The 12,294-nt window shown below is 51.5% G+C and overlaps 1 protein-coding gene across 1 annotated transcript; it reads left to right on the top strand.

The window, feature by feature from the left end:
* The first annotated feature begins 3,815 nt into the window (after window positions 1-3,815).
* IRF1 (interferon regulatory factor 1) lies at window positions 3,816-11,066 on the top strand. The gene is made up of 10 exons (XM_030317817.1): window positions 3,816-4,004; window positions 5,077-5,168; window positions 6,482-6,581; window positions 7,397-7,573; window positions 7,687-7,736; window positions 7,844-7,976; window positions 8,162-8,284; window positions 8,707-8,756; window positions 9,638-9,773; window positions 10,086-11,066. Exons 2-10 carry the CDS (start codon window positions 5,082-5,084, stop codon window positions 10,196-10,198), a joined length of 969 nt encoding a protein of 322 aa, XP_030173677.1. The 5' UTR covers window positions 3,816-4,004; window positions 5,077-5,081; the 3' UTR covers window positions 10,199-11,066.
* The last annotated feature ends 1,228 nt before the right edge of the window (window positions 11,067-12,294 follow it).

Genomic DNA, 12,294 nt, shown 5'->3' with positions numbered 1-12,294 from the left:
TGGAGGAGGGAGGAGAGAGTGTTGTCAAATATCAGAGTAAGAGAGAGATGAGGAGCAAATGGAAGAAGCAGAGACATGAGAAAACTACAGAATAGAAATGCAGTGAAAAGTTCATGCATTATTGTTAATACGTGTCATTTGACTAATGTTTTACAATTAAGAAAGTTTGATAGTATATCTAATTTCCTCTTCATAATAATTGCACATGGACAGAATGTCTCTTTTTTGTTTTTTAAGTTTACATTTTTGAGACAGAGCATGCTGGAGTGGGAGAGGGGCAGAGAGAGAGGAAGAGAATCCCAAGCAGGCTCTGCGCTGTCAGCAAGGAGCCTGATGAGTGGCTCTGTCCCCCAAACCATGAGATCATGACTAGAACTGAAATCGAGAGTCAGTCCCTTAAGGAACTAAGCCACCCAGGTGCCCCAGAGTATCTTTTTTACAGATGAGAAACCTGAGGCCCAAAGAGGGATGGTAACTTACCTAGGGTCACACCAGTGGCAAAAGCACAGGAACCCAGGCTTTCAGACCCAAATCCTATATTCTTCCCACTGACCTCTCATTACTGCCAAGGATAGGAGAGCTGTGGGAGATAAGGCTGGAATAGGACCCCTGGGACCAGAGTGAGCAGCAACTCGAATGTGGGGCTGAAGAGTCTGGGGAAGCTCAGAAGCTCCTGGTGGACATGAATGTTGGGAGGTCAACAAAATTAGGTGGATCATTGTAGTGCAGAGTTGCCTAGAGGGGCAGGCCTGACAGGGAGGGAGACCCAAGGGGAAGCTGTGGTAACAACAGTCTGGTCCTGGAATGTGAAAACACGTAGATGCAGGGAAGGAAGACCCAGAGGACCAGGTGAGGCAAAGAGGGGAGGAGGACAGGAAAGACTTCTCCTGGGAAGGAGCTGGAATTAAGAAGAGAGAAAGCTGCTGGGGGCAGTGTAGATATGGGAGGCCAAGATTTCTGTTTGTGTATGTGTTAATCTGTGGTGGACTGGATTGTAGTGGAGTGCCCAGAAGGTTGTATTTGGAGGTCACCTGCCCAGAGGGGATGGCTGGAATGACAGAAGATGAGTATTTTGAGTCAAAGAGGAGAAAAGGGCTAGCCCTGAATTACTAAGAAAAACCTAGGGAAGACTCTGTTTTGCTTAGCATCATAGGGAATGTGTGATACATTTTAGAATGGTACTCAAAGAGTAGTTACAACAAAAACTTGGGGTACTTAAATGGTATAGTTTTACTTCACTGATTTGTAGTATAGCACCCACAATCATGATAAGCAGATTCTTACAGGCTTCAAGATAAAATAAAAGTTAAAAAAAAAAAAGTCAAAGAGCCCTTCAAAGATGTAAAGGACAATTTCATCAGTAAATTCTAAACACTGGGGAATTTCTCCTAAGCAAAAAAAATATTGATGTGGGCAGAGATTTAATTATACAGTGTTGTTTGTATTAGGAAAATATGGAGGGACACCTGTGGGGCTCATTCGGTTGAGTGTCCAACTCTTAATTTCGGCTCAGATCATGATCTCATGGTTCATGACTTTGAGCCCTGCATCAGGCTCCATGCTGACCATGCAGAGCCTGCTTAGGATTCTCTCTCTCTCTCTCTCTCTCTCTCTCTCTCAAAATGAATAAAATTTAAAAAGTTTAAAAAAAAGGAAAAAATGGAAATAACCTAAATGTCCTCTATTAGGAGATTAACGGATAAATTTTTATTTATCCTTATTAGAAAATAATATATACCCACTACAAATTATACTGCAGAAGTACATTTCATGACATGGAAAGATATAGATCCACATACACCTGATTATCTGTGAATTAAAATAAAATTGTTTTAAAGCACTTTTTACAGTTTCCTAATACCTTTAAAAGGGTCATTTTGGTAAGTTTCAGACACAACATGAGATGCAAACTTCCTTTCCCTGATCTCATTTTGAATTTTCCAGTGGCCATATCAGGTTCTTAGGGACAGGACAAGCATCTGCACAAAAAACAGACTTCACAAGTCAGGAGCCACTTGCTTTCAGCTCTTCTTGTTCAGCTCTTGATCTCTGTAGTGGGTTCCCACTCCATCTGTCACTTAAAGCACCCCAACCCTTCTTCCCCTTCCCCAGCTTCAGCATCTTCCATTTTTCTTAATACCAGCTAGGCTCATTCTTCCGAGCTCCTTCTGCCTCTTTGCTTCTCCCACCTGCTGCACCCACCACTATCTGGGAGATGGCTCTGACCCATTCTTATTGGTCTCTTGGGAACCAAGCTTGGTGTTAGTCACAGCATGAGATTCTGGTGCACCAGAATTGGATCAAGCCAACCTTTCCTCTGTAGGAGGGAGGCAGGAGAGTGACTGATGGGTGCAATACTACATCAATGTCTATTTATAGCTTGCACCACTGCAACTGGGTGCTGCTGTGGAGGGGGAGTTGGGTGAGAGTGACACAACTAGCCCTGCCAGGACAAGCAATTTACTTCTGAGTCAGCAGCTTTGGGGAGGTGAAGGAAGGAATCTGCTGGGCCAGAGTTCTGGATGGAAAACTCAGCTCAGCCTCTAGGAGTACAAGTGGGGCAAGGTCTACTTAAAAGCACAAGAGTTAAGAAGCTGCCTTTCCCAAGGGACTGGGACCTGGGCTCCCCAACTCTTTGGCCAGATCATGGCTTTGGCCATCCCTAAGCAATTCCACGGCCGCCCCCCTCCCCCCGCCCCCCACTGCCTAGAACCTGTCTGGTCCAAGTGGAGACAACATCAATGCTACTACTAAGGAGCTCCCATGTAAGGGCCATGTGAGGCTGTGGAGGTGGCCGAAGGCAGGAATGCAAGGAGGAAAAGGCTCCCTGAGCCCTTCTCCAAATCAGCAGTCCGAGTTTCTCTGAAACACTTCTTTATCCTAAGGTCAGCTGTAGGGCAGTCCCAAGGATGTAGACCCAGAACAGGGAGAGGTGCCTCTCTGTCACAGTTAGGTTCTGGGTAGGGACCTCAAAAGCAGCATCTGCTGCCCAGGTGGGGGGCATGGTGCTTTACAGACATCATTTCTATGTCACCGTAAACCAGCGAAATAGGGTTTCTTGTTATTTTCTAGTTGAGGAGATTGAGGTTTCCAGCCGTGCCAACAGCAGCAGCCAAACTGGGATTTCCTCTCCTTCGGTGGCCCCAGGCAGCACCCCAGGCAGAGTAGGCTTTCCCTTAATTCCCCAAGGCAGGTGAGTGACCAGGACGTGGGTCACCCCTCAAGAAGGCGTAGTATGAGGGCCGAAACCCTTCCTTCATTAGCAGGCTTGAGGAACCAGGCTAGTTTACGGGGATTCAATCCCAGTGTGTCCACTCTGAAGAGGACGGCAGGTGTCCGGGTGACCTCCTCACCTGCTTTCAAAAGATAGACGTTCCCAGGGAGAGGAGGGTGAGGAGATGGCCACAGGAGCCAGCAGTCTGGAAGAATGCGGAGTGAGGGGAGCAACTGCGGGCCGGGGGCGTTCGGCTTTCCTGGACAGCTTTCTCCCGGGCGAACCAGTGTGTGTGTGGGGGGGTGGGGGTGGGGAGTGGGAGCGGACAGGGCGGGCCCGCGGTCGCCCCAGGGCGGCGGCGCCGGGCCGGAGGGGGTGGGGAGGAGCAGCCGCCCTGTACTTCCCCTTCGCCGCTAGCTCTACAACAGCCTGATTTCCCCGAAATGATGGGGCGGCGCTGGCCAATAGGCGCCCTCGCGGCTCTTTAGGAGGCGGGGCTGGGCTTGGGTTGGGGGAATCCCGCTAAGTGTTTAGATTTCTCGCCGGCGCCGCTGCCCCGGCAGAGCGCGCCACTCCTTCGTCGAGGCAGGACGTGCGTCCAAACCCGACCGAGCAGAGGCCAGTGGGAGCAGTGCCAAGCCAAAGCCAGCCGAGCCCAACGGCCCCTCGACCCGGGCATCCTCTGCCTTCCCGCCGCTCCCCTCCGGAATTGCGCTCCCCGCGCCGGCACAGCTGCCCCAGCCGCGCCGGGACCTTCGGGCGCCGCTGCTGGATCGCGCCCGTTGCAGAGGTGAGCCCGCCTTCGCTGCGGGGGGGGGGGGGGGGGGGGAAACCGGTGGCGTCGAACAAAGACGCGCGGGGCTCCAGGAAGTGGGGGCCGGCAACCCCAGCCGGGAGAGTCGCGGGCGCGCAGCGTTGCCTGGCCCCCGCGCGGGCTCGTGAGGGCGCTGGAGGAGCGGCGAGCGGCAGCGCGGGGAGGGCGGGCCGCGGCGTGGACCGCCCACGAGCCGAGGTTGCCGGCGCCCGGCCGCTGTCGCAGATCTGTGTGCGCGGAGCCTCCGGGGCCTCTGGGTGGCTCGGTAGGTTTGTCGCGCGCATCCACGAGCGCTGCTGGGGACTGGAGTGTACGTCCGCGCGTGGGCGCCCTGTGCTCCCCACGCGGGCTTTTGGCGGTCCCAGCTCCGCACCCGGGCCTCAGATTTTAGGCTGTACGTGCAGGTGTTGGGGGGCTGGGGCTTGCTGCCCTGGTTGGCTGGCAGACCTGCTGGGGCTACGGGAAGAGGCGCCACAGGTGTTCCTTCGGCTTCTTCGCGGAGGCGGGGAGCCAGGCAGGAGGGGCAGAGCCTTCCCGGCCTCTGCACTGTGGCTGTCTGAGAGCGCGTAGAATAGATGGGATGGGGGGTGGGGGTAGAATGCTGGGTGACTGCTTGCCATTAGGGAAGGTGCACAGCTAGTGGCAGCAACTCTAGTAGGGAAATTTCTTGGCGTCAACCAAAAGAAGCCTCTCCCTTCCACAAGGATTTGAATTTGAGGAGGAAAGTCTTGGTATTAAGATATCTTTGTATTATATCTGTTTTTCCTTCACATAAATCCTGAAACCATCCCTTGCATGCCTGTCTTCTCCCAAGTGTTTAGAGGAATGTGGGGGAAGGGGCTGAAGTGTTTTTGCCCAAGACGCTGAAAATATTTGGAGGGCAGTTTTATTCCAGTGAAAGCCCCCTCCCCCGTGATTGTGGTGCCTGGTGCTTGGCTCAAGGCTGGGGAAAGTAACTGACTGACCTGGGGGTGGGGAGATTGGGCAGGGTAGTGCCTCGGGGCTGCTCAACAGACTCCAAACAGGACCCTCTGTTTTCTCTTTACAGCCAACATGCCCATCACTCGGATGCGCATGAGACCCTGGCTAGAGATGCAGATTAATTCCAACCAAATCCCAGGGCTGATCTGGATTAATAAAGTGAGTGTAACTTTTTGGGTTTTTCTGCTACTATCTTAACACATGTTCTTTGGGGGACCAAAGCTTCAGATGCAGCTCAAAAAGGGAAGTGATGGGGAGGAGGCATATGTGCTTCCCAGTCGGTCCTGCATGGAGGGAGTATACAAGGGCCAGTCTTGGGTCCCACTTGCCCGACTTGTGCCTTTCTCCCTTCTTTGATAGGGACACGACAGACACCCACGTGAGGGCAATGATGGTTTCCAGCACGAGGACTCTCAGCATCTGCAGAGCCATCTGGTCTCTTCTGAGACCCGTATAAACACCCAGCATTCTGCAGGGTTCCAGTCAGAGAGACAGGAGACAGAGAAGTGGGCACTGCTGGCAACAAGACGGCTGTTTCAGCAAGGGACCCAAGAATTAACCTTGCACCATTTGCCCAGGCCCAAAAAACCTCATGCTTGTGCACAAAGAGTAACACAGACTCTGCAGAATTAATAGTAATAATAAAAATAATGATGGCTCATGCTTATTGCACACTCCCTATAAGCGAGTGTGACACCATGCTAACAATGTGACTTACATTGTGTCCTTTAATCCTCACAGTAGCCCTGTGAAGTAGATACTATTAATATCTCCATTTTCAGATGAGGAAACTGAGGCACTGAGAGATAGATAATGAGATCGTACAAAAAAGTGATAAAGCTAAGATTTGAATCCGAGAAGTCTGACTCAAAAATCTATACTGTTAACCACCAGTAATGATAACAGTGAGACTTAGTCCTTATATTTGTCACTGTGATTGCTCATTTCACAGAAGAGAAACCAGTGAGGGACCAAGAGGTACAGTGACAGTGCCAGGGTCACACACATAGTTAGCATCCAAGTCTGGCCCAGGGCTCCCTTAGGTATATGGCCAGGATCTGCTGGGCAGGAGCCAGTGGTCCCAGGTGTCCCAAGCAGCCCCTATCTAACGGATGGAGTTCTCACCTCCATGTTGGTGCTGAAAAGCACCAGAGAGCATCCTAAGGTGCTCTATATGGGTCCCAGCACATCTGTAACAGGCAGAGGGAGATCTCTGCTGAGCTGATGTTGCCATAGTTTTTCAGAACCCAGAGCCCCTTCTGAGAGATCTAGAGTGGTAGAGTACTCTGTTTAAGCCATTCTCAGGATGGGTCAACCTAAACCAGATGTCAGGGTGAAAAGGGGAAGTCAGCCTTTTCCCAGACCAGGGTTGGTGGGGTTGCGGGGGGTGGTGCCGGGCAGACTCATGCTAAAAGCCTATGGCCTCTGAGCTGACACAGCTTTGTATATTTGTGTCTATGTGTGCCATTCAGGAGGAGATGATCTTCCAGATTCCATGGAAGCATGCTGCCAAGCATGGCTGGGACATCAACAAAGATGCCTGTCTGTTCCGAAGCTGGGCCATTCACACAGGTGTGTGCCCTGGTCTCCAGGCCTGGGGGGGCTGGGGCAGGGAGGAGACAAGGGGAGTCACTTCTGTTAACACAGAGGCCCTTCATTGGGGTCTCTGAATTCCCTGAGATGGTGTACAGAATTTGGGAGTGAGCACGGGGCTGACTTGTACTTTTGGGGGAAAAGTTCATCGTTTCAGCAAGTTCTTAAAGGAACTTGTGAAGTCAGTATCTTAGAAACTGTGGTTTCACAGAGTTTGTGGCTGGATTAAAGTTCTCCTTGGCAAAAGCAGTTGTGAACCTGGATAATGAAAGAGACCCAGGCCTTCCATTTTCTTGATGTTTACCAAGGTCCTGGCCAAAGGCCCATCTAGTTGGCAGCCTCCTTTTATCCTTGAGTGTTGGGGTTCTTGGTCCATCTCATATCAGTCAGCACACTTATCAGTAACTGTTCTTTGATGCCTACTTTTTGCCCACTCCTGTGTTTAGAAATATCACATAAACCCTAGTCCCTACTCTCTGGCTGCTGACAGACCAAGCAGGGAGACTGGGCCTGGTCTAGGACCAATATAGCACTTTTGGACATATGGGCCCTCTAGTGCTTCTGGCTGGGTCCTTCAGGAAGGACCTGTGGGATGTGTTTAAGCCAAGCCTGGGCATTTGAGAGCCCCCAGGGCCTGCAGAGGGTCACCCAGGAATACCTGCTATTTGGCCAGTTTGGATCTCTGGCAGCATGAGAGCTTAGGGGTACTGTCTCCTTCCTCCTTCCAGGCCAGGGGTCGGCTGAGGATCCCCACGTATGGCCCTGACAGTCCTCTTCACTCTTGTGCCCACTAGGCCGATACAAAGCAGGGGAAAAGGAGCCGGATCCCAAGACATGGAAGGCTAACTTTCGCTGTGCCATGAACTCCCTGCCAGACATTGAGGAAGTGAAGGACCAGAGCAGGAACAAAGGCAGCTCAGCTGTGCGGGTGTACCGGATGCTCCCACCCCTCACCAAGAACCAGAGGAAAGGTATCCGAGGGCTTTGGGTCATCAGAAAGCTCTCAGGGAGGGTGGGAGGGAGGAAGAGGGGCAACTGGGGCTGGTATGCCTATACCAAGACTGACAGCCTATCTGCCTCACAGAGAGAAAGTCCAAGTCCAGCCGAGATGCTAAGACCAAGGCCAAGAGGAAGGTGAGTGTGGTCCTAAGCTGCTAGTCTTTGGTCACCCGGGATTCAGAGTGGACAATGGAAGAAGTGCCATAGCAAGCTTGGGCCTAAGCTTCTTTCTCCTGTTGCAGTCATGTGGTGACTCCAGTCCTGATACCTTCTCCGATGGACTCAGCAGCTCGACCCTGCCTGATGACCACAGCAGCTACACAGCTCAGGGCTACATTGGGCAGGACTTAGAGGTTGAGCGGGCCCTTACTCCAGGTGAGGTGGGCCCAGTCTGGCAGGGGACCAAACAGGTCATTGGGATGGCTCCTTCTCTTGGCTGTAGGATGCATTGTGCTTGTGGATGGTGGCCTATTGGAGCAGGCTGCAGGGTTGGGGGTGCTGGGTATCTTGCAAACTAAGAGAGCACACAGTTCTAACGTGTGGTTTCTGCTGTCCTTCAGCCCTGTCACCGTGTACCGTTAGTAGCACTCTCCCTGAATGGCACATCCCAGTGGATATTGTGCCAGACAGCACCAGTGACCTGTACAACTTCCAGGTGTCACCTATGCCCTCCACCTCTGAAGGTTTGTGCTTCTGGGGCCTGCTTGCCTGACTGTTTGGGTCCTGGGAAGGATGTCCTGAGGGCAGGAAGATGCTCAGAACTCCACCTGGCATTGAGTTGCCTGTGCTGTGCTAGAGAAAAGAGGGAATGGGGGCCGGGGGCTGCATTTTGGTCTAACATTGCTAGTTTTCCTGGCTCTTCTGCAGCCCAGTCTCTGAGGGTGAGGAAGGAAGCAAGGGGGTGGGAAGAGGTGTGGCTTCAGGGTTTGGGAGGCTGAGTCACTAGGACAATGACCTGTTCTGGAATCTCCATGGCAGGCAGATGTCTGCTGGGAGGTCAGTGTGTGGGGACATGTGAAGGGGCAGGGGGATCTGGCAGTGCTGGAATTGCTGGGGAAAGCCTGGCTGACTGCCAGCCAACCTCTCTGCTCTTCCCCATCCACAGCCACAACAGATGAGGACGAGGAAGGGAAATTAACTGAGGACATCATGAAGGTAAGGCCCATTCCACCCTGGGCACTCTTTTGAAGTGGCTGCTTCTGAGGAGAGAGAAAACCACTTAGAGCTCACAAATCGGAGGGTAGGCAGCTGCTACTGTGACCTGGTTGCCTCCATAGTCCTACAGGTGCCACATCCATGTGGCTGGGGACCACTGCCCTCCTGGGCTGGTGGGAAAGACACTGTGGAAGTGAGGATGGGAGGGAGGCCTGATTTCTGACAGGTTGTACTGGAGCAGGCTTTAGAGCCTCAAACAGCTCTGAGTCAGCTGTCATCAGCACTGGGTCCCTGGCCTGTGTCTTCCGCCCCAGCATGCCCCAGGCCTGCTGCCCTGTTAGTTAGGGAAATGCACATCAGGTTTTAATAATCACCCTTTGGGATCTGTAATTTGATGGGGTTTTTCCTTTTTCTTTTTTTTTAAAGCACATTATTTAAGCAGGTTTTTTTCCCCCCTGCTTCAATTTTAAAAGTGAATATAAAAAGTTTTGCAGTAGTGTACCCAGGCTTTGTTTCATCAGCATAGACAACCTGAGACATAGCCATAGCTCTATCTCTAGCTTTTCTAGACCTCTTTTTCTTGAATCACTATGCTAATCATTGCTTTAAGCCACATTCTCAGTTGGTATGTCCTTACCCAGTTGAGAGGGAAAGTCTTAGAGATTCTGTGCCAGAGGGTAGATGTGGGAGTGTGAGTCCAGGGCAGACCCTCACCTCCCAGGTCCCTGTCCTGTCTTCATTCCACATCTGCATCCATCTGAGAATGTGAAAATGGCCAAGGGTATGATCCTGGCAGGGAAGCTTCAGCTCTCTGAAGGCAGGGCCACAGAATGAGTCTGCCCTGGAAGTAAGCCAATGGCATTTTGCTCCTTTGTCCCCAGCTCTTGGAGCAGACGGGATGGCAGCCGACAAATGTGGATGGGAAGGGGTACCTGCTCAATGAACCCGGGGCCCAGCCCCCGTCTTTCTATGGAGATTTCAGCTGCAAGGAGGAGCCAGAAGTTGACCGCCCTGGGGGTAAGAAGTCTCTGGATCCACTAGATTTCTCAGAGAAGGGAGAACCATGCAGGGGGTGGGAGAGGGCTGGAGGGCTGGGCTGGGGAGCAGCAGAGGCAGAGCACCTTTCTTAAACTCTTCTTGGTACAGACAGCTTGTGAGTTGGCTGTTGCTCCCATGCACGCAGTTTGCTTAAAGATGAGGGGGGGCCCTGTTGCTGTGGGTGGACGGTAGAGGCTGCTGTGTCTGGGCCTATGGGGATAGGGCTGGGGGGTGGGAGGAGAACACTGCACTCACCCTCCATCCTCATACAACTTTCTTCACATCTTCTAGGGTTTATCGGGCTGATAGCTTCAGATCTGAAGAACATGGACAACAGCTGGCTGGATAGCCTGTTGCCCCCAGTCAGGCTGCCCTCCATCCAGGCCATTCCTTGTGCACCGTAGCTGGGCCCCGGTCCCCTCTTACTCCCCTAAGCAAGCAGGACCTGTCATCATGGTAGCTGTGATGCAAAGAAACAGGACTCCTATGGGCTCCTTGACATGGCAAAGTATGACCCCATTGCTGAGCAGGGATGGGGCCTCCCTCCTTGGGACAGTGGCCTCTTGGGGTCTGGCAGGCCGGGATCTGGGCTCATCTTGTGGGATAAAGCTGGCCCTGTCTCCTGGGAAGATGGGGTTCTGAGACTGATGTGTCAGGTGGAGGTCTCAGCTAGGAGTCAGCCTCCAGCTTTTCCCCCTAAGCCCAGCTGCCTGGAGAAGGTTCTGCTGTCACTGAGGTGGCCCGAGGGAACAGACCAACGGCCTCAGAAAAGCATAGCACCAATCCCAGGGCTGGCTCTGCACTAAGAGACAATTGCACTAAGTGAATCCTATTCCCAAAGAACCCCCTCCCTTCCCAGCTGAGCCCTGGGGACTGTTCCAAAGCCAGTGAAATGTGAAGGAAAATGGGGCCCTGCAGGACAGTGCTCCCTCAGCCTCAGAGGAGCTCCACCCTGCTCGGGCTGAGGGGCTTGGGACAAAACTCGGCACTTTTTCTTGTGGACCTTGCCACGTTTCTGATCAGAGGTGTACACTAACGTTTCCCCCAAGCTCTCAGCCTTTGTTTATTTATATAGTGCCTTGCCCTGTGCCCACCTGCCCCCTCAGGCGGGCCCCAGCAGCCCTCAGCAGGCCCTGGGAGGGAAGTGTGAGTATCTTGGTGTGATTTTTAAAATTGGAAATGCCTTGTAATCACTAAGTCATGTGTGACCACATATGTACATGTATGTAAATATGTACATTTGTCTTTTTATAAAAAGTTCATTGTTTATAAGAGGTGTGGCCTTTTATTTAGATATAAATTGCAAATCATTTTACTTTTTGTAGAGATATTGTGATGGACTCATTCTTGGCATCCTGCCTGAACTTGACTTAGGGGTGAGCAGTGACATACACCAATGCAAAATCCTTTCAGTTATGTTCACAAAGAAGATGACAGGAAGAGGGGACAGTCATGGCAAAGGGACATGCTCATATAAATACATTCACTTGCCCTTGGCTTTATTGCCGGGCAGTGAGTTGAACTGGGGCTCGAAGGCCTGGGGAGTGTTAGGTTTTGAGTTCTGAGTAATGTGCCATATAGTATATGTCCTGGTAAACTCAAATGCAAGTGTACTCTGATGCTACTTCAGAAAGTTAACAATTGGTAGGTATAGAACAGTCATGGACAGTCACAACAGACCCCAGCCCAGAACAGGATACCAAGGCCTGTTGTACTGGGCACTACCTGTCTAGTTTCTGCAGTGATGAAAATGTTCTCTCCCTGTACTGTCCGATATAGTAGGCAGTGGCAAAGTCACATGTGCCAATTGAGCAATGTGGCCAGTGCGATGAAGGAACTGAATTTTGAATTAGTTAAAATGTAAGTAGCCACATGTGGTTAGTGGCTACTTTATTGGACAGTACAGACAGATACTGGATTGGGGGCAGATCTGAGAGGGAGAGGTTGGAGTGGCTGGAGGACACTAGGGATGGACTTGGGGCCACTTACCTGCCAATTCAAGAGTATTTTACTATTTTGATGGCCAACAGTAACTATCAGTGCTGAATACCAGCTGTTCAGTTTATTGTAAAACAGGTCGATGCACAAATGTGTTAGGAAGAGCTTGGATGACTACATGGAACACTTTTCCTTCCTCCATGTCTCTTCAAGGTTCTGGCTGAGCTTATGCACACAAAATCTCTATAAGGAGTATATATGATCAGAACAATGTTTCTGAAAACCATGGGTTGAGAACTACTGCCATATGGCAATGCCTCCTTCAAATAAGGCCCAAGTCAAAGGAATGTCTGAAGGTGAAAGGTCTGGATTTGGGCTTTTCTCATCACCACACCCCCTCCAACCAGTCCCTGTCCTGGGGGATAAGCAGTACCTAGCAGTAAGGCTGGCCAAGGGAAACTAGCTGGTACCACTATCAACATCTAGGGAGTGAGGCCATAGCAGTAAGGGCGTTGCTCAGGGAAACCAAGCCCTGTGGACACTTCTCCATACTCTTAGTCCC

This window comes from Lynx canadensis, chromosome A1 (assembly GCF_007474595.2).
Source record: "Lynx canadensis isolate LIC74 chromosome A1, mLynCan4.pri.v2, whole genome shotgun sequence".
Lineage (NCBI taxonomy): Eukaryota > Metazoa > Chordata > Mammalia > Carnivora > Felidae > Lynx > Lynx canadensis.
Note: the sequence above shows the minus strand (reverse complement) of the source record. Positions and strands in the feature narration are given on the sequence as shown.

What these genes read in the sequence shown, in the direction of transcription:
- IRF1 (XM_030317817.1), top strand. Translation starts at nt 5,082, where the DNA reads ATGCCCATCACTCGGATGCGCATGAGACCCTGGCTAGAGATGCAGATT. An exon ending in GGCTGATCTGGATTAATAAA is followed by an intron (nt 5,169 to 6,481) that starts GTGAGTGTAACT and finishes TGTGCCATTCAG; the next exon opens with GAGGAGATGATCTTCCAGAT. An exon ending in TGAGCGGGCCCTTACTCCAG is followed by an intron (nt 7,977 to 8,161) that starts GTGAGGTGGGCC and finishes GCTGTCCTTCAG; the next exon opens with CCCTGTCACCGTGTACCGTT.